We start from the raw sequence: 20,429 nt of genomic DNA, 5'->3' as shown, positions 1-20,429 counted from the left end.
ATTATATAATGCCTTTCTTTGTCTTTTTTAAATAGACTTTGTTTCAAAGTCTGTTTTTTCTGAAATGAGTATTGCTCCCCTCGATATCTTGTCATTTCCATTTGCGTGAAATATCTTTTACCATCCCCTCACTTTCAGTCTGTGTGTGTCTTTAGCTCTGAAGTGAGTTTCTTGTAAGCAGCATAAAGATGGGTCTTGTTCTCTTATCCAACCAGCCATCCTTTGTCTTTGATTGGAGCATTTAGTCTGTTAACATTTAAAGTAATTATTGATAGGTGTGTACTTATTGCCTTTTTGTTACTTGTTTTCCAGTGTTTTTGTAGTTCTTCCCTGTTCTTCTTCTTTTAGTTTCTTCCCTTTTGGTTTGATGATTTTCTTTAGTGCTGTGCTTGTGTTCTTACTCTGTATTTTTTGTATATCTATTGTAGGTTTTTGATTTTTGATTACCGCAAGGTTCATGTTTGTTGACCTATAACTATATTTACTTGTTCTAAGTAGGAAGTCATTTAAGCTCAAGCACATTCTAAGTGATACACATTTTTTTCTCCCCTCCTTCACATTTTGTGTTTTGATGTCGTATTTTACATCTTCATGTTTATCCCTTTACTGATTGTTGTAGTTATAGTTGATTTTATAATTTTTTTCTTTTCATCTCCATGATAGCTTAATTGATTGATCCTCAGCCTTTACTATGTATTTGCCTTTACTAGTGGACTTCCCTTACTACCTGATTCTATGTGGGTCTTTCTTAAAGCCTTAGTTTTGCAGGAGTCTTTTTGCCAGTCTGCAGTTAGTTTTCAATGAGAATTGTTCACATGTAGACATTTTTTTTTTTTTTTTTTGCTGTACGTGGACCTCTCACTGTTGTGGCCTCTCCCATTGCAGAGCACAGGCTCCGGACACGCAGGCTCAGCAGCCATGGCTCACGGGCCTAGCCGCTCCGCGGCATGTGGAATCTTACTGGACTGGAGAACGAACTTGGGTCCCCTGCATCGGCAGGCGGACTCTCAGCCACTGTGCCACCAGGGAAGCCCTGTAGACATATTTTGATATGTTCATGTTGGGTAGTTGAGTTCATTTCACATCCTCCTACTCTGCCATCTTGATCTTCTCCCTCATTGCGGTTTTGAATTGCATTTCCCTGATGATTAGTGATGTTGAGCATCTTTTTATATACCTGTTGGCCATTTGAATATCCTCTTTGGAAAAATGTCTATTCAGGTCCTTCACCCATTTTTAATTGGATTATTATTTTTTTTGCTATTGAGTTGTATGAGTTCCTTTTATATTTTTCTTATTAACTCCTTATCAGATATGTGGTTTGCAAATATTTTCTCCCATTCTGTATGTTGCCTTTTCATTTTGTTGCTTCTTATTCTTTGCAGAAGCATTTTAGTTTGATGTTGTCCTGCTTATTTATTTTTGCTTTTCTTGCTTCTGCTTTCAGTGTCACATCCATAAAATCATTGCCAAGATTGCTGTCAAGGAGGTTTTTCATTTCCTTCTAGGAGTTATGGCTTCAGGTCTTACATTTAAGTTGTTAACCCATTTCTAGTTAATTTTTGTGAGTGGTGTAAGATAGGGGACCAGGGACTTCCCTGGTGGTGCAGTGGTTAAGAATCCACCTGCCAATGCAGGGGACACAGATTCGATCCCTGGTCCGGGAAGATCCCACATGCTGCGGAGCAACTAAACCCGTGCGCCAGTGCTATTGATCCTATGCTCTAGAGCCTGTGAGCCACAACTACTGAGCCCACGTACCACAACTACTGAAGCCTGCGTGCCTAGAGTCCATGCTCTGCAACAGAGAGAAACCATCGCAATAAGAAACCTGCGCACTGCAAGGAAGAGTAGCCCCCACTTGCCACAACAAGTGAAAGCCTGTGTGCAGCAATGAAAACCCAACACAGCCATAAATAAATGAATTTAAAAAAATAGTTAGGGGACCAGTTTCATTCTTTTGCACGTGAATATCCAGTTTTTCTTGCACCATTTAACGAAGAGACTGTCTTTTCTCCATTGGGTATTCTTGGGTTTTTTTTCAAGTATTAGTTAACCATATGTGCATGGATTTATGTGTGTGCTCTCGATTATGTTCTGTTGGTCTGTGTGTCTGTTTTAATGCCAGGACTATATTGTTTTGATTTCTATAGCTTTGTAATACAGTTTGAAATTAGGAAGTGTTATGCCTAGTCTAGCTTTGTGGGTTTTTTTTTTCCTTTCAAGATTGCTTTTGCTATTCAGGGTCTTTTGTGGTTCCATGCAAAATGCCATTGGAGTTTGTAGGGATTGCATTGAATCTATAGATTACTTTGGGTAGTATGTACATTGTTAAAAGCATTAATTTTTCTAATCAATAAACAGAGCATAGCTTTTCTGTTTATGTTTTCTTCAGTTTCTTTCATGAGTGTCTTATAGTTTGAAGTGTAGAGATCTTTCACCTCCTTTGTTAAATTTATTCCTAATTATTTTATTGTTTTTTTGCTGTTGTAAATGGGATTGCTTAAAACTTTTCTTCAAAGTAGCGTATAGAAACACAAATGATTTTTGTATGCTAATTTTGTATCCTGCAACTTTACTGAATGTTTTCATTAGTTCTAACTTTTTTTGGTGGAGCCTTTAGGATTTTCTCTACGTAAGACATATCATGTGCATAGAGAGGCAATTTTCCTTCTTCCTTTCCAATTTGGATGCATTTTGTTTCTCTTTTTTGCTTTATTTCTCTGGCTAGGACTTCAACTGCTATGTTTAATGGTAGTGGTGAGAGTGGGCACCCTTGTCTTGTTCGTGATCTTGGGCAAGAACATTTTACCTTTCAACATTGAGTATGGTGTTAGCTGTGGGCTTGTCATATATGGCCTTTATTATGTTGAGGTACATTCCTTCTATACCCAATTTATTGAGAGTTTTTATGGTGAATGGATGTAGAATTTTGTCAAATGCTTTTTCTGAATCTATTGAGATAGTCATGTGATTTTTATCTTTTTATTCATGTGATATATTACATTAATTTCTTTTCGTATGTTGAACGATCCTTACATCCCAGAGATAAATCCTAGTTGATGATGGTATATGATCTTTTTACTGTGCTGCTGAATTTGGTTCGATAGTATTTTGTTGAGAGTTTTTGTATCTGTGTTTATAAGTGATATTGGCCTGCAGTTTTTTTTTTCTCATAGTGTCCTTTTCTGGCTTTGATATCAGGATAATACTGGACTTGTAAAATGAGTTTGGGAGTATTCCTACTCTTCTGTTTTTTTGAGGAGTTTGAGAGGATTGGTGTAGATTCTTTAAATGATAGAATTCACCAGTGAAAACATTTGGTCCTGGGCTTTTTTTCTTGGGATATTTTTAATTACTCATTCAATCTCCTTCATTATTGGTTTATTCAGATTTTCTGTTCATGATTCATTCTTGGTAGATTATGTTTCTCAGAATTTATCAATTTCTTCTAGGTTTTCCAATTTGTTGGTGGATAGCTGTTCATAGTAATCACTCTTATGGTCTTTGGTATTTTTGTGGTATCAGTTGTAATGTTTCTTCTTTAATTTATAATTTTATTTATATGTGTTGTCTCTTTTTCTTTGTTAGTCTATCTAAAGGTTTGTCAGTTTTGCTTTTTGTTTCAAAGAACTGTTGGTTTTGTTACTCTCCATTGTGTTTCTGTTTTTCTGCTGTATTCTCTTTTTCATTTATTTCTGCTGTAATGTTTATTTCCTTTATTCTTCTAACTTTGGGCCTAGTTTGTTCTTTCATAGTTCTTTGACGTGTAAATTTAGGTTGTTTACTTGAGATCTTTCTTTTTTCTTGATGTAGGCGTTCATCACTATAAACTTTCCTCTTAAAAATGTTTTTCCCGTATCCAGTAAGTTTGGTATGTTGTGTTCCCCCTTTTTTTTTTTTTTTTTGCAATACGCGGGCCTCTCACTGTTGTGGCCTCTCCTGTTGTGGAGCACAGGCTCCGGACAGGCAGGCTCTGTGGCCATGGCTCACGGGCCCAGCTGCTCCACGGCATGTGGGATCTTCCCAGATCGGGGCACGAACCCGTGTCCCCTGCATCGGCAGGTGGACTCTCAACCACTGTGCCACCAGGGAAGCCCTGTTCCCATTTTTGTTTGTCTCATGATACTGTTTTCCCTTTTGATTTCTTCCTTGATCCAGGAGTGTGTTCAGGAGTATATTGTTTAATTTACGTGTATTTGTGAATTTTGTACTTTTATTATTATTACTGATTTCTAGTTTCATTTCATTGTGATTGGAAAGACACTTGATATAATGTGTATCTTCTTGAATATTTTGAGACTTTTTTGTGGTCTAATGTATGATCTATCCTAGAAAATATTCCATTTATTCCAGAAGAGTATTTATTCTGCTACTGTTTGGTGGAATTTCTCTCTATGTCTCTTAGGTCCATTTAGCATGTAGTGTTACTCAAATCCATTGTTTCCTTATTGATTCTGTCTGGATGATATCTCTTTTGTTGAGAATGGAGTCCCCAACTAATGTTTTATTGCTGTCTATTTCTTTTGGTTCTGTTAGTATTTGATATATGTTTAGGTGCTCCAGTGGGTACATAGCATATTTACAGTTGTTACCTCTTCTTGATGGATTGACCCCTTTATCATTATATAATGACCTTCTTTGTCTCTTCTGACTATTTTTAACTTAAAGTCTATTTTTTTTTTCTGATGTAAATATAGCTACTCTGTCTTTTTTGGTTAATGTTTGCTTGAAATATTTTTCCATCCCTTCACTCTCAGTCTGTGTGTGGCCTTAAAGCTATAGTGAGTCTCTTGTAGGTAGCAGATCATTGTATCTTTTTTTTTAAAAAAATCCATAATTTCAGTCTCTGTCTTTTGATTGGAGAATTTAATTCATTTACATTTAAAGTAACTACTGAGATATAAGGGTTTACTATTTACATTTTGTTAATTGTTTTCTGACTCTTTCATAGATTCTTTGTTCCTTACTTCCTCTCTTCTGGTGTGGTTTGATGAGAATCATCTCTTTAGTTATCTGTCCTACCTGTATTCTTGACCTATCAATTTTGGGGGCAGAATATTTTTTTCTCAGTGTCTTACTAACTCTCCAAAGTCATCAAGCAGATATTCTTTTTATTTTGTTCAGTTTTTGAGCTAGAGGATTGGTTTGAATTAATTTGCTTTAGTGAAAGCTGCTGAATTGAATCTTTAGGCCACAAAATATTTTATCACATTTCATTTTTATTACCTTTAAAACTAAGAGAAATTAATTTTGAATCTTTTGTAAATGTCCTATTTGAGCAAGCAATTTTGTATTGAGTTTTCTAATGTTCTTTTTTTACAATGAACATACGTTTTTTTAGATCATTTTATAATTTAGCAGATTTAAATATGAAGAAATGAAAGAATTACTTAAAATTTAACCATTTTCATTCATTCTTTCATTTAGTATGTTGCTTATATTGTGGCACTGAAGTTAGTAAGCACCTCTGTTACAATAAGAGAAAACAGAAATATTCCAGAAATACTGAAAATTCAGATAATTGGCCTTGGCACCCAAGTATCTCAGCGACCAGGAGCACAAGCACTTAAGTAAGTTTCAAAAACTTATTATTTTAATTTTTATTTCTATGTTTGACTTCAGGCCAAAAAAAATATAGTGTTACTTAGCATAAAAAAACCTGATTAATAGTAGTTTGTCTCTAATTTCTTTTCCTTTTGTGTGTGAAGATAGTCATTTTATATTACAGAACTATATGAGGAGCTCATCATTTGTTCTCCCCTTCCTTTTTTCCTTCACAAATATTTCTTGTATACTGTTTAATTCATAGATTTGTTACTATGAAGGCTATGCATAGAAACAGTAACTTTCTGTTTTCAAGGTGTTTATGCTGTAGTTGATAAGAGAGGAAATAAAAAGTTAATTTAAGATCTGTATAATATTTGAGAGCTCATAAGTAAGAAGGTACTGTAATGTGAAATACCTTAGGGTTAATGCTACACAAGCTCAGTTGTAGAAGGGAATAACTTGGACTTGGAGATCTGGGGCTTAGGCTAACTGAATGGAAGGGACCAACAGATGCAGGGATGAGGGAGCAGAGTGTGCAGGGTGGCATGAAATAGGGAGATGAATTCCATGAGCATGTATTCCATATAGCATGTATTCGTGCGGCAGTTTGGCAGTGTTCTGAAGTTGGCCAAAGTGGATTTTTCATGAGGAAAAGGAAAATAAAAAAATAAACCAAATCAGAGAAAAAAGCCCCAGACTGTGTGGGTAATTAAATTCTAGGCTACGGAGTTTGGACTTCAACTCTGGGTGATGGGCATGGTCCTGGCTCTCACAGGAGTTTTTTAAAAGGGAAATTTGTATTTTAACCTATTATATTAGAAGGATCTTATTTGTAATACTTCTTTTTTCTGCACTGGATTGTAGGGTGGAAGCAAAATTAGAACACTGGTATATAACAGGTCTGAGACAGCAAGATATTGTACCATCACTTGTGGCTTCAATTGGTGATACTGCATCATCCTTGCTTAAAATTGAATTTGAAACCAATCCAGAGAATAGTACTGCTGACCAGACTTTGGTTGTTCAGTCGCAGCCTGTGGAGGTCATCTACGATGCTGTGAGTACAAGGAGAAAGTGAATCCTTATTAAACACGTCTTATGCTTCTGACATATGGTTTTCTTCTTTTTTCCTTTTCATATTTAACCTTAATTTACTTAGTAGTTCTGACACTTTTTTCTTGATTAAAGAGCAGTACATGTTTAGCAGTTAATTTTGATTTTTCATATGCTACAGATTTTTTTGTACTGTATGCTTATGTTAAATTTTTTAAAAAAGTAATATACCCTTAAAGAAGTCTGTGTTTATTATACTGGCTAACTACTCACAAATAACTACACACCAGTTTCCTACCCCAGTTTCTTTTTGCTTATTTTCCCTTTGTCTTCAATGTTTGGAACCAATTTAAAAAGCTTTAGCAGCAAATGAAAGAATTTTAGATACTGTTCACGTGAGAAAAAATCATTGCCATTTCTTTGCTGTTGAAAATGCTGGCTCCAGTTCTGTATCTGTAGCTCCATCTTTATTCAGACTCTCTTAACTCATCTTGAGCATCACTCGTTCCATCACTTGTAGGTTGGCCCCACTCTGTCATTGAGATCCCTGACTTATTTTTACTGTACAGTTTAGAAGTAAATTCACAGTGTGGGTGGGAGGCAGAACTTACTGTATTCTGTGATTTTTTTTTTTAAATTAAAAAAAATTTAAATTGTGGTAAAATACATAGAACATAATTTCCCATCTTAGCCATTTTTTAAGTGTATAGTTCAGTAGGGTTAAGTACATTCACACCATTTTACATCCAATGCCCAGAACTCATTCTTTCTTGCAAAATGTCTGAATTTAAGTTCAAGTTTTGGGTGTAAGTAAGGACTGAACAGCTTTCTTATTTTCTTTCTAAACGTCAAAGTGCAGGAGAATCCAGTTGCAGTATAGAGAGGTGGAGTTTCACCTTCTAATCTGGAGGCTAAGTCTAGAAGTAATGCCCCATTGCTACATCAATGTGATACCGTAGAACATACTTAGGGTCACCTTAACGATATGCACACATTTGTTGCCTTTCCAATAAGGTGAAGTGGGCTATACCTTTTTTCAGGTTCCCTTTCACTCCAGAGGGAGATGTAGTAGGGTAGATTGTCTTTGGAGGTACCACCTCAGTTCAGAGCCAGAGTTGATTAGAATTAAACTGAAACTTTAAATTTTGTAATATAGAAAGTACTCTGTATAACTTGTTTATATTTTAAATGATTTTACAGAAAACCATCAATGCAGTGGTTGAATTCTTTCAGTCAAATAGGGGATTAGATCTTGAGCAAATAACATCAGCTACATTGATGAAGCTGGAAGAAATTAAAGAGAGAACAGCTACAGGTAAAGAATTTGCATAAATGTCATCTAAACTCTCAAAGTTTTTTGCTGTTCTAATGTAAATACTATGTTTAAAATAGTGTAGGTAGTTTTTTTGTCAAATATAACTGCCAGACGGGGTGAGAAAGAGAATAATATGGGGCACAGGTGATTCTGTCTGCTGTTACCTTCAGGAACCTGTGCTGCAGAGTGAACTTGAGCTGGAAAACATCCCTGTCTCAGTTCTTAGGCGACTGTTCACCGTACTGTGTGTGAATCGAGTTTTAAAGATACATACTTTTGTGCATTATGGCCTCTAATCTTAAGCCACCTACTGTATATGGTTACTTAACTAAAGAAATAATGAATTTTTCTATCTCTGGCTAAAATACTAGCTGTGTTGGGTTTATTATATTATGCAGTATGATTGTTTCTCATTGACCGTATGCAATTTCACCTTACATGCTGAATGGAGAATCTAATCTGTGAAAAGAACTTCTCCAACATACTTTTCAAGTGATCTTCTTATTCTCGTTGTTAATAATATGATTACATATTTCAAATTGACTGCATAATCTTTCATCATTTCTTTTTCTTCTTTTAGGACTTACACATATTATTGAAACCCGAAAAGTTCTTGATTTAAGGATAAATCTGAAGCCCTCGTATCTAATAGTTCCACAGACAGGTTTCCACCATGAAAAGTCAGATCTTCTCATCTTAGATTTTGGTACATTTCAGGTAGGTGTATATGCATTTCTGTCTGCTCATTTTTGCTCAGTTTAGCAGCTAGCTGTCTGACAGTATGCTGTTTTTCCCTCAGAGTTCACTTAAACTAAACCTAGACTTATTTCTTGTTAGCATTTTGTCAAGCCTAGCTTAGATTGTGTAGTTTGTATGTATCTTACCGCTATTAAAAAAACAACAGCTAACATTTTCTGAAATGGTGGATGATTTGACATTGAGGACTGGCTTACTGCTGTCTTTTCCTAATTAGAGAGAAGCACTCCTAGTTTTCAAGCACTCCTAGGTTTCCAGAATCTAATTACATAGTTTTCTTTGTTAATTTATATGTCTTGAGAATAGAAAATTATACAGATATGAATATATGTTTGTTAAATCACTGACATCAACTAAGAGTTGATGAGTACGAGAGCATGAGAACTGTAAGGGTTTGGTGTTGAACCTCCTAGAAATCCAATCTTCTGAGAAAAACTGAAGATTTCAAAAAATGTAGTCCTGAATTGATCCTTGTTTCCTTTAGGAAGAGGGAAAAGCAAATCGAGATTGGAGCTGAATTCTAATGGCCTAATTATTCTAGTTATATAGTGGGGAGAGGAAGGAATAAAACCTTCTGTTTCATGGTGAAGAGTTTAGGATAGCTGGTAGGGAAGCTTGAGCCACAAGTGGTGACAACTCCTGAGAGCCAGGAAGAGTCGCATGTCTAGACGGGTTATTTGAGATAGACAGCTGTGTAACTCATCTTGTCATTAATTTGAATGTGCTGAGGGGCTTCCCTGGTGGCGCAGTGGTTGAGAGTCCGCCTGCCGATGCAGGGGGCGCGGGTTCGTGCCCCGGTCCGGGAGTATCCCGCGTGCCACAGAGCGGCTGGGCCCGTGAGCCATGGCCGCTGGGCCTGCGCGTCCGGAGCCTGTGCTCCACAGCGGGAGAGGCCACAACAGTGAGAGGCCCATGTACCGCAAAAAATAAAATAAAATAAATGTGCTGCGCACCTGTTACCCAAATGTAATAGAGATGTATGCTGAAATGGTATATTCCTAATAAAATATTTGCTAATAATTATTAGAAAATTAAGCAAAATATGAATTCATTAAGGGCAATGTTTTAATTTTATTTAGGCTTTAAGAAAACACAACTAAAGTATGTTGATATAAAGATTTTTCTGTTAAAAAAATTGAAGGTTTTTCTCCATTTCAGCTTAACAGTAAAGATCAGGGTTTGCAGAAGACTAGTAATTCATCTCTGGAAGAAATAATGGATAAGGCATATGACAAGTTTGATGTGGAAATAAAAAGTGTGCAACTACTCTTTGCAAGAGCAGGTAAACTGTTGCTCAGTTTTCAGGATCTTGAAATTATGTTGAGTAGCATTGGTAAATAGATACGCATGTTTACGTGTATATCAACCCTGATAACATTTTGAACACATATACTGTTGGTCACTTAAGGGAACCAAATAGGAGCCCATCAGTGAAAATCTTTGTCACAATTACAGAGATGTGGCTGTTCATCTTAGGGTACTTAGTACCATTTGAATCTAAGTCCAGTCATTGCCTGTTTTTTTTTAAAGTGACATAAAACTGCCCAGAATATGGAATAGAAGTTGCAGTTGGCTTATGTTCCTCTGTCCCAGTGTGTTTGGGATGTCTCAATGTTGTTTTCCCTTGCTGCTTTATTTTTAAATATTTTACTATTAGCCTAGTCTTTATTTGAGTGGTAGTATGTTTTTTACTTTTGTAGATACCTGAGAAGTATGGATATAGTCTTTAAACCCAAAAAGTAGTGAATTTAATTATTTTCCAAAAGCTTTGGTGGTTTCTACTGCTTAAATGAAGATTGTTGGTTCTCTGTATTTCTTTAGTTTCTAGAAGCAATAATAAGTATTTGCAAAGTATCCTTGAGTATATCACTCTGTGGTAGGTCACTGAAGGAAAGGACATAGTTTCTGTGTGCAGAGTGTATACTATAGTGGGAGTAATGAGATTTATTAAAACGTAAATATATAATGCTCTACTTAGTTTTATAGATTGAGCCTATTAATTCCTTGAAGAGAAGTACCTATACAGACCATTAAAGCTGCCTTTTCTTTTGTATGTACTTAATAATAATTGTTTGAATTATAAGCAATAAAAGATGTTCATTCATTGCCATCAGTTAAGATCTGTGTAGAGTTCTTTCAGTTATTGGAAGTCTGTCTTTGGAACCTTCTTATTTGGAAGATTTTGTCATAAAATCTTGCTTGATAAAACTCATTTTTGCTTTAGAATTATTGCACTTAGGACCCCCAGAAACCTCTATTTTTCTTGTCTTTCTTTCCCTGTTTTTTCCTTTTTTCATGGCAGCTCCCCAACCTGGATCTCTGATTCTGGAATCAAGGCAGTAAATTCTTAGGTTTTTTTCCCTGTTTGCTTTAAAATGTAAGATGTTATTAGAAAACATTCTTCAAATAAATGTTTAAAATTATTTTTATATCATAGTCTTTGACTTTTGTCAATCTGTGTTAAAAAATATAGGTAATTTAGCTTGTATGTTGAAAGAAGTAAAAGTCATCATTGAATATATTTGTTAATTATTTTCTAATAGGTTACTTTTCCATAGAAAATCTGATAATCTAAAACTAATTAATAAATAAAAACTAGTCATTTAATTAAAAAAATTTTTTTAAGATGAAAACTGGAAAAAGTGTCGATTTCAGCATCCATCAACTATGCATATATTGCAACCCATGGATATTCACGTTGAGTTGGCCAAGGCAATGGTGGAAAAAGACATTAGAATGGCTAGGTAATGTATGAGTTTCCTTTATATTATAAAGTCAACAAGGTGAAATATATCTGCATCAGTTACTGAATTTTAAGAAAGCAAAGCTAGATTTCTGAAGGACAGAAAAAAATAATGATTATCTTACAGCAGAAATACATTTTTAAGGAAATGTTTATTTGAATTATGTATCACCTCTCTTATTTCAGAAGTACTTGGGCTTTTACATTTTGTGAAAGTTGGTTATCCCTGTTTTTGAATGGATCGAATTCAAGGTTCAATATTGAAATATAAAATCTTCAAAAATTATAGGCTCTTTTGATTACGGAACCATATAAAATCTTGAGAAGAATCTAAGGGAATGGAAAGTAGAAACTGAATTTTGAATTTAAGTAGATAATTATGAAATTATCTGCTGCCTTCTTAAAAACAGCTTTGTTGAAGTATTACTGACGTTTAATACACTATGTTTGTTTAAAGTGTACATTTTGATAAGTTTTGACGTAAGTATTTATCTATGAAACCATCACCATCGTCAAGATAATGAACACATCCATCATCCTCAAAAGTCCTTGTGTCCCATTGTATTTTCTCCCTCATATCCTTACCTGCTAACTCCTCTCCCCTCAATCCCCAGGCAACACTGATCTTTCTGACACTAAAGGTTTGTTAGAGTTTTCTAGAATTTTATATAAATAAAATCATAGAGTTGTAATTCTTTTTTTTTGACTTATTTCATTCAGTATAATTGATTAGAGATTTATTCGTATGTGTATCTTTAGTTCATTGATACTCTTTATCAGTTGGAGGTTAAACCAACTGTGCATTACTAGATAAAGCTCTTTTAGTAGTAATGTATTATTCTTTTAAAATGTTGGACTTGGCTTGCTAAAATTTTGTTATGAAGTTTTAAAACCTTACATTTCTGTTTATGAGGGATATTGATCTGTGCTTTTATTTTCTTGTTTTGGCATCAATGTATCAGGCTTCATAGAGGGAAGTTGTGTAGAATTGGTATTTTTTCCTTCTTATATGTTTGGTAGAATTCACCCGTGAAGCCACCTGGGCCTGGAGTTTTCTTTTTTGGGGGAGGGTTTTTAACTACTAATTAAGTTTCTTTAACTTAAATTCAATTTCTTTAATAGATATACGGCTGTTCAGATTATCTGTTTTTTTGAGTGATCTTTGATGGCTTGCATTGCAATGAAAAAGTTTGTCTTTCATGTCTTAGTTGTTGAGTTTATTGTTTTAAAATTGTTTATAATATTTCCATCTTACATTTTTAATACCTGGAGAATTTGTAGTGTTGCTGTTTCTCTCTTGATATTAGTAACTTGTACCTTTTCTCTTTTTTTTCTGATCAGTCTGGTTAGAGGTTTATCAATTTTGTTGATCTTCTGAAAGAATCAGCTTTTGGTTTCAAATATTTTCTCTACTGTATTTGTTTTTTATTTCATTGATTTCCACTCTCACATACAGTATTGCTTTTTTGTTTTGCTTACTTTGGGTTTCATTTGTTTTACTCTCATAGTTTCTTAAGATGGAAGCTGAGACCATTCAATTGAGACCTTTCTTCTTTTCTAATACAGGCATTTAGTGCTTCAAATTTTCCTTGAAATGCTGCTTAACTGTACCCTACACATTTTGAAACTCTTCAGTCAGTAAACTGGGTATTTGTACAACTTTAGTCATTTGTTTCCCATCTTTCAACTTTCCTTTGTTGACTGATGTCCAGTGTCTTTGAAACAGTTGTTTCACATATTTTGTCCATTTTTTTAGTTATTTTAGTAGGGAGGGTTTATCTAGTCCCTCTATTTGGGATGATATTAGTTTTATGCAATGTTTTAGAAATAATAAAGAAGCATCTCACATTTTTACAGTGCTTTTCAATTTACAGAGTACTTTCACAGAAAGTTCAATCCTTTGAGGTAGGAACAGCTAACTGGCCTCTGTTGAACATTAGTGGTTGCATTATACAGAAAAATCATTCTTCGTTTAGTAGTTAGGCATCTGTCAGCTTGAGCTGTTCAAGCTTAGTTAGGAAGTCAAAGATAAACAACCTGAAAGAGCTTTATGAGCAGCAGATAGCTGCCACAAAGTTATTAGGACAAGCAAACCCAGGCAGTTAGGTGTAATAGGGAAGCAGAAGAGAAGCACGTGCTGAAAAGTAAGCACCTGATGAAAGCACAACAGTGATTCAGCAGTAAGTAAAACAGATAGCCTTCTCATGGAGCTTATATTTTAACCAGAGGAGACATAAACAAGTATACATATGCTATGTCAGGTGCTGATAAATGCTATGAAGGGAAATAATGGGAGGTGAAGGGATAGAGAATGATGGGGTAGATACTCTTTGATGTTCAGAATGAGAAATTTTTGATACCAGGAAATGTTATGTATAGTGTTTTAGGTTTTAAAACATAGATAATTTGTATTTGAAAATGTCTTCCTAAAAATTAGTTAACTTAAGGTTTGGCTGCTTAAGAAGGATACAAAACTTGGCTTACATAGAGCTTCCCATTCCCTGGCAATGTTGAGGCATTAATATAATTAGATTAAAACATATCCAAAGTAACTTTGACCCCAGAATGTAGTCTCTTCTCCATTCCCTTCCCCACCTCCATAGTATAGAGAAGCTGGACCTTGGTACCTTATAGTTGAATTAATTATGTTTTTAGATTTAAAGTATCTGGAGGGCTTCCTCTGATGCACGTGAGAATTTCTGATCAGAAGATGAAAGACATGCTACATTTGATTAACAGTATACCCTTGCCACAGAAATCATCTGCACAGTCTCCAGAGAGACAGGTAAATGGAGATAATAAAAATGCTAAATATCTTTATATTTGTATATATGGTGATTTTTTTCCATCTTTTTGTGAGCTGTTTTGTTTTTCAGTATTGTTTAGGGCCAGTTTCCTTTATTTGATACATTTTTGAGGTTTAATGTGGTTGATTCTGTACAGAACTGCATATGGCATTGAATAAATAAAGACTGTAGCCTATTTTCATTTTGGAGTGGTGGTAGAAAGTCTGTTATAGGGAATAATGGAAAGAAAGATACATAAATGAAAGGAAAAATGTTTTTCAAATTTAGGAAATGTGTTTTAAATAAAGCTAAATATAGAAATCTTCTTTAAAATGTTGCAAAATAAAATGATCATTATAAAATTTTCTTACATGTTAGACTGAAAAGTTCTAGATCACTTTACTTGGAATTGATCTTTACAACATAAATGTTGGACTTCCATTTACTTTGAAATGAAATTTGAGAGCCAACTAATGTCGATACCATTTTCGAGGGACCTGTCAAAAAGACGTATAATTAATATTGTAATAGACAGCAACTGAATGCCACACAATGATAGGTAGACTTATCTACTAGAGTTATACATGGTTCTGCCCTTGTAAATGCAGGTGGTGGTCTTAATAATAAGTAAACTCCAGCCAGCCATTAGTTGATTGCATAACGTTCTTTGTTGGAAGATTTGTGTGCTGTGTATGTGTCTTTCCATCTCTCTCTATTCTCTATTACTTTTTCAGTATTTCTCTCATTTATGTACATTTAATCCTGCTAAATTAGTATGTTTAGAAAACTTTTTGTATTATTTTCTAGGTATCCTCAATTCCTATAACAACAGCTAGTACAAAAGGCCTACTTGGTACGCCACTGTTGCTAGATGGAGTGGAATCAGGGGAGGAAGGTAAAATGTTCTTTATTAAACCAAACCTAGAGATAAACTTTTCAGAAAATAAAGGAATTGTGAAAGTGTTATAGTAGTTTACTGGCTTTATTTCCAGTTGTGCTACTAACCAACAGTGAGACTTCGAGTCATTTATTTTTATTTAAGGCCAAGTTTCTTTGTTTGAATAAAAGTATTTTTGTGATTGACAGTGTTTAAGATTCTAAATAAGCTGCTTTTTTTTGCCCTGATCTCTACTTGATTCTTTTCTCTATCTCTGGTCTAACTGATCTTTTTTCATTTTGAACTAGAATGTAAACTTTATGAGGACAAGGATAATGTCTGTCTTGGTCACCCTGGTGTCCTTAGTGGCTGGTACAGATGGATATGTGATAGATGATACCCAGTAAATATTTTATTGAAAATTGAATAAATAAACTAAAGTGAAAAACAATCAGAAGTGTTGAAGAAGAAAATAGAAGGGCTGTTTGATTTTATATATGATTATCCCATGCCAGGTTGAGTCACTCTGTGGGACTTAGAAAGAAGCTATATTCTGATTCTGAATATGAAGGTTATGTCTAATAAATGAATTTTACTTTTGAGAGATTTCAGTTTGAGTGTTTTATGCAGTTTTTGATGGACATTCTCTCAAGTCAATTGTCTTCTTCCTTTAGAGTCTGATGATGAGTATTTTGATGCTGAGGATGGAGACACACAGACTGGTAAAAGTATGAAAGGGTCAGACATAAAAAAGGTTGCTGAGGCCCCAAATGAGGAGCTCATTAATCTTCTACTGAAGTTTGAAGTTAAAGAAGTATGTATATTTGTTTTGTCCATAAACAAATATATTCTTGTTACTGCTGTCCTTATAAACTGTCTAATGCTAGACCCAAACATTAAGTATATTTAAAATGTGGTACTCTATCTTCCCTACTGCCACCCCCCCCACACACACATATACTTCTAAGAAAATGAAATGTTATTTTGTAAAAACTGATACAAGTATGATCTGTGGTACATCTGATCTACTCTGGAAAAGCTTGAGACTCTTAGTTAGGATTTTCTTTTCTGTAGAAAATTTCTGTGACATGTTTACTTTAATATTTTTCAACTTTTAAGCCAAATAATATAGTTTATTGTCATGTTTATAATTTAGAAAAATGTAAACAACCTAAATTTGCAACACGGCTTTTACAGCCATTGAAAGTCTGGTAGTAATAAAAGAAAACATCGACATCGAGAGATGGTCAATGCATATCTTTATTTGGGGAAAAAAAAGGCGATTACAATTCCAAGGATATTATGATTCCATTTAGAAAATAAACACACACATACACACACACTTTTTTTTAAAATAAATGACAGTGTTCATCTCTGTGTGGTGGGATTATAGTTTTTCATTCCTGCCTGTTTGCTTTTATATATATTAAAAAATTTTTAAATGAATATGCATTGCTTTGAAATAAAACACAAAAGGTATAAAAAGGAGGTATTTCTTACTGACTGCTTTATATCTAAGTATTATTGGTATTTGTTTAAAGAAAGATATGTTCTCCATGTTTAGACTTCTTTGACTTCTGTCTTTCTCTCATACTCCCATCTAACATATCAGAAAACCCCTTGACTTTACCTTCAAAATGTATTCAAATGATTGCTCTTCCCTTCCACAGCTATTGCACTGTCCATGTCACCATCATATCTTGATTGGACTATTGCAGTAGCCTCTTGTCTCTCTGCTTCCATCATGTACTCTGTTCTGTAGCTAGAGTGATACTATTTTTAATCTTTTCTTAAAAAAATATTTATCTTTTTGACTGCATTGGGTCTTAGTTGTGTTATGCCGGATCTTTTGTTGTGACACGCAGGCTTCTCTCTAGTGGTGTGCAGGTTTTCTCTTTCTAGTTGAGGCATGTGGTCTTAGTTGCCCCATGCCATGTGGGATTTCAGTTCCCCGACCAGGGATCGAGCTGTGTGCCTTGCATTGGAAGGTGGACTCTTCACCACTGGACCACCAGGGAAGTCCCTAGAGTGATTGTTTTAGAGGCAAAGTCAGTTCATGCCATTGCTTTGCTCATAACCCTACACAGGCTTCCCATCTCACTCACAGTAAAGGGCTAAATTCTTCCCATGGCCTACAAGTCACACCATGTGACTTCTTTGGCTTCATCTGCTGTTCTCTTCTTCCTTGCTCATTTTGCTTCAGCCATATTTCATTTATTCCTTCCATAAATGTTTATCAAGTGTTGTCATGTACCAGGCATTGTTTTAGATACTAGAGCTACAGCAGTAAGCAGAGTTCTTCCACATGGAGCTTACACTTGCCTTTTGTACTTTCTTGTATACCAAAGCATATTCTTTGTGCTTGCTGTTTCCTTTGCCTGGAAAACTTTTCTTGCATGACTTGCTTCTTTACTTCCTTTAGAAATGCCATCTTATTGGAAAGGCCTGACCACACAACACAAAATAGCAACCTTTGCTTTTCCCCATCCTCCCTAGAATGTAAGCTTCTTGAAGACAAGGACTTTGTCTGTCCTGGTCATTTTGATGTTCTTAGTGGCTGGCACACCCTCATACATGGAAGATGATGCTCAATAAATATTTTATTGAGTATTGAATGAATGAACTAAAGTCATAAACAATCAAAATCATCTCAGAAAAAATAGTGCTGTTTGAAATATTTTTCCCAATTTGACCTTTTTTTGCCATTCCGAAGTTTTAAATATTTCTGTGGTGAAATCTAATTTTTTCTTTATATTCTAGTTTTAGTGTGTGTTTAGAAAATTATCCTTCATTACAAAAATATTTACCCATGATTTTATTTATTATTTTATGATTTTAATGCTTTCATTTAAATCATTGATTTATTTGAAATTTATTTTTGTATATCAATTCAGTACTGAATATCTTACTGTGCTGTTTTATTGTTTCTGTTTTTCAGTTGACGCTCCTGATTTTTCTTAGGTAATATGACTATATCACTGCTAATAATATTAGTTTTTGCTTTTTTTTTTAGCATTTATATTTTTCCAGTTATTGTGGCTGGCTTATAGGTTTCCCCAAAATCTGATAGTTCAAAACAACTATTTTTATCAAAACAGCTATTTTATCTTGCTAATAGTTTTGTGGGTTAGGAATTCTGGAAGGGCCCAGCTTAGTCATTTTTGCATGTAGTCTTTCACATGCCTTCAGTCACATTTGACTAGAGTAGCAGTGACCTGAGCTCTCAGTGGGCCTCGTGGCTCACTCAGGAGGCTGGCAGTTGATGCTGGATGTTGGCTGGGACCTCGGCTGGGACTTTTGACCACAGTACCAACTCACGGCCTCCTGACCATGGCAGCTTCAGGGTAGTTGAACTTTTTACATGGCAACTAGCTTCCCCCAGAATGAGAAATCCCAGGTGGAAGTTTCATGGCCTTTTTTTGCGGTATGCGGGCCTCTCACTGCTATGGCCTGTCCCATTGCGGGGCACAGGCTCCGGACGTGCAGGCCCAGCGGCCATGGCTCACAGGCTCAGCCGCTCCACGGCATGCGGGATCCTCCCAGACCAGGCCAGGAACCCGTATCCCCTGCATAGGCAGGCGGACTCTCAACCACTGCGCCACCAGGGAAGCCCTGTACTCTGTTGATTGAAGCAGTCACAACCCTGCCCAAATTCTGTGGGGGTGGGGCAAAGACCTCCATCTCTTGACGGAGATCAAAGAACTTGGATGTTTTAAAAATGGCAACATATGTGTTTTATTTTTCATTGTTTAAATATACTGGCTATCATTTCTACAATAAATTTGAATAGTAGTGTAATAGTAAATGTCGTCATACTTTTTGACATTAATGGAGATGATTCTTATATCACCAGACATGACTTTTAGTTTTGAGATAAAGATTTTAAAAAATCATATTCAGGGGCTTACCTGGTGGCACAGTGGTTGAGAGTTCGCCTGACGATGCAGGGGACATGGGTTCGTGCCCTGGTCTGGGAGGATCCTGCATGCCGTGGAGCAGCTGGGCCCGTGAGCCATGGCCGCTGGGCCTGTGTGTCGGGAGTCTGTGCCCCGCAACGGGAGAGGCCACCACGGTGAGAGGCCCGCGTACCGCAAAAAAAAAAAAAAAAAAAATCATATTCAGGAAGAATTCATACATGCCTATTTTTACTAAATTAAAAAGGTAAATCAATAAGGATATAAAATTTCATCATGATTTTTAGATAGATGTAGTTATATTCTTAATAATAGAATTTAAGATGATAACTTCCGGGCTTCCCTGGTGGCGCAGTGGTTGAGAGTCCGCCTGCCAATGCAGGGTACGCGGGTTCGTACCCCGGTCCGGGAAGATCCCACATGCCGCGGAGCGGCTGGGCCTGTGGGCCATGGCCGCTGAGGCTGTGCGTCCGGAGCCTGTGCTCCGCAGCGGGAGAGGCCACAACAGTGAGAGCCCCGCATATCACAAAAAAAAAAAAAAACCCAAAAAGATGATAACTTTCAATCATGGTAAATAACTTGATGGTAATAGAAGAGTATGAGCAAAATTTCTACTATGGTCATGACTGTATATATGAAGAAAGATTTTGTATTTTTAAGTATGATTCAAAGTACTTATCTGCCTTTCATTGGCTGTCCTGATTGTTTTAGGTGATTTTGGAATTTACCAAACAACAGAAGGAAGAGGATACAATTCTAGTGTTTAATGTTACTCAGTTAGGAACAGAGTCTACAATGAGAACATTTGATTTAACTGCGGTAACTTACTTAAAGAAAATCAGCTTGGATTACTATGAAATTCAAGGTAATAGCCATAAAATTAGAAATAATAGACAGTAGCAGATTTAGTATTACTTTTGAGTATCTGAAACACATTCATTTATATAGTAATAATTATAATAAATAATAGCAGTGTTCTAAGCATTTTATAAATAATAACTCATTTAATCCTTGTAACAATGCTATAAGATAGGCAATGCTATTATCTCCAACTTACACAAGAGGAAACAAAGTCATAAATTGGTTACATAATTTACCCAGGGTCACACTGCTAGTTAGTTAGTGGCTGAACCATGATTAAAACCCTAGAAATCTGCCCCTAGGGTCTGTATTCTTAACTACTATGATCTACTCAGAGAGTCCATATAAATCCCCTTTATATAGGGAGTATTATTCCCATTTTACAAACAAAGGAAGGTTAAATAAAGAGAGATTAAGTGAGTTACTCAAGATCATGCATCTTACTAATAGCAAAACCTAGAATTTATCTCTGGTCTTATAATATTGAAGTTCTTATTCTTTTGATTCAGTAGTGTTCATATATCAGAAGCAGCATCAGGTTATGAAAATGGTGGGACATAAAATTAATTCTTTC

At 35.4% G+C, this 20,429-nt stretch overlaps 1 protein-coding gene across 4 annotated transcripts in view; it reads left to right on the top strand.

The window, feature by feature from the left end:
- VPS13C (vacuolar protein sorting 13 homolog C) overlaps positions 1-20,429 on the top strand; it is a 179,721-nt gene that overhangs the window by 60,351 nt on the left and 98,941 nt on the right. For all 4 annotated transcript variants that reach the window (XM_060151212.1, XM_060151193.1, XM_060151206.1 and 1 more), the window contains 10 exons: positions 5,431-5,573; positions 6,415-6,607; positions 7,804-7,918; positions 8,499-8,635; positions 9,833-9,956; positions 11,301-11,418; positions 14,073-14,202; positions 15,011-15,098; positions 15,755-15,894; positions 19,706-19,859. In XM_060151212.1, coding sequence (XP_060007195.1) covers positions 5,431-5,573; positions 6,415-6,607; positions 7,804-7,918; positions 8,499-8,635; positions 9,833-9,956; positions 11,301-11,418; positions 14,073-14,202; positions 15,011-15,098; positions 15,755-15,894; positions 19,706-19,859 — 1,342 coding nt within the window. The remainder of the gene's footprint in view (positions 1-5,430; positions 5,574-6,414; positions 6,608-7,803; positions 7,919-8,498; positions 8,636-9,832; positions 9,957-11,300; positions 11,419-14,072; positions 14,203-15,010; positions 15,099-15,754; positions 15,895-19,705; positions 19,860-20,429) is intronic.

The sequence above is a fragment of the Lagenorhynchus albirostris genome, chromosome 1, assembly GCF_949774975.1.
Source record: "Lagenorhynchus albirostris chromosome 1, mLagAlb1.1, whole genome shotgun sequence".
Classification (NCBI taxonomy): Eukaryota; Metazoa; Chordata; class Mammalia; order Artiodactyla; family Delphinidae; genus Lagenorhynchus; species Lagenorhynchus albirostris.
The sequence above is the reverse complement of the archived record's forward strand: the minus strand, read 5'-3'. Positions and strand labels throughout refer to the sequence as shown.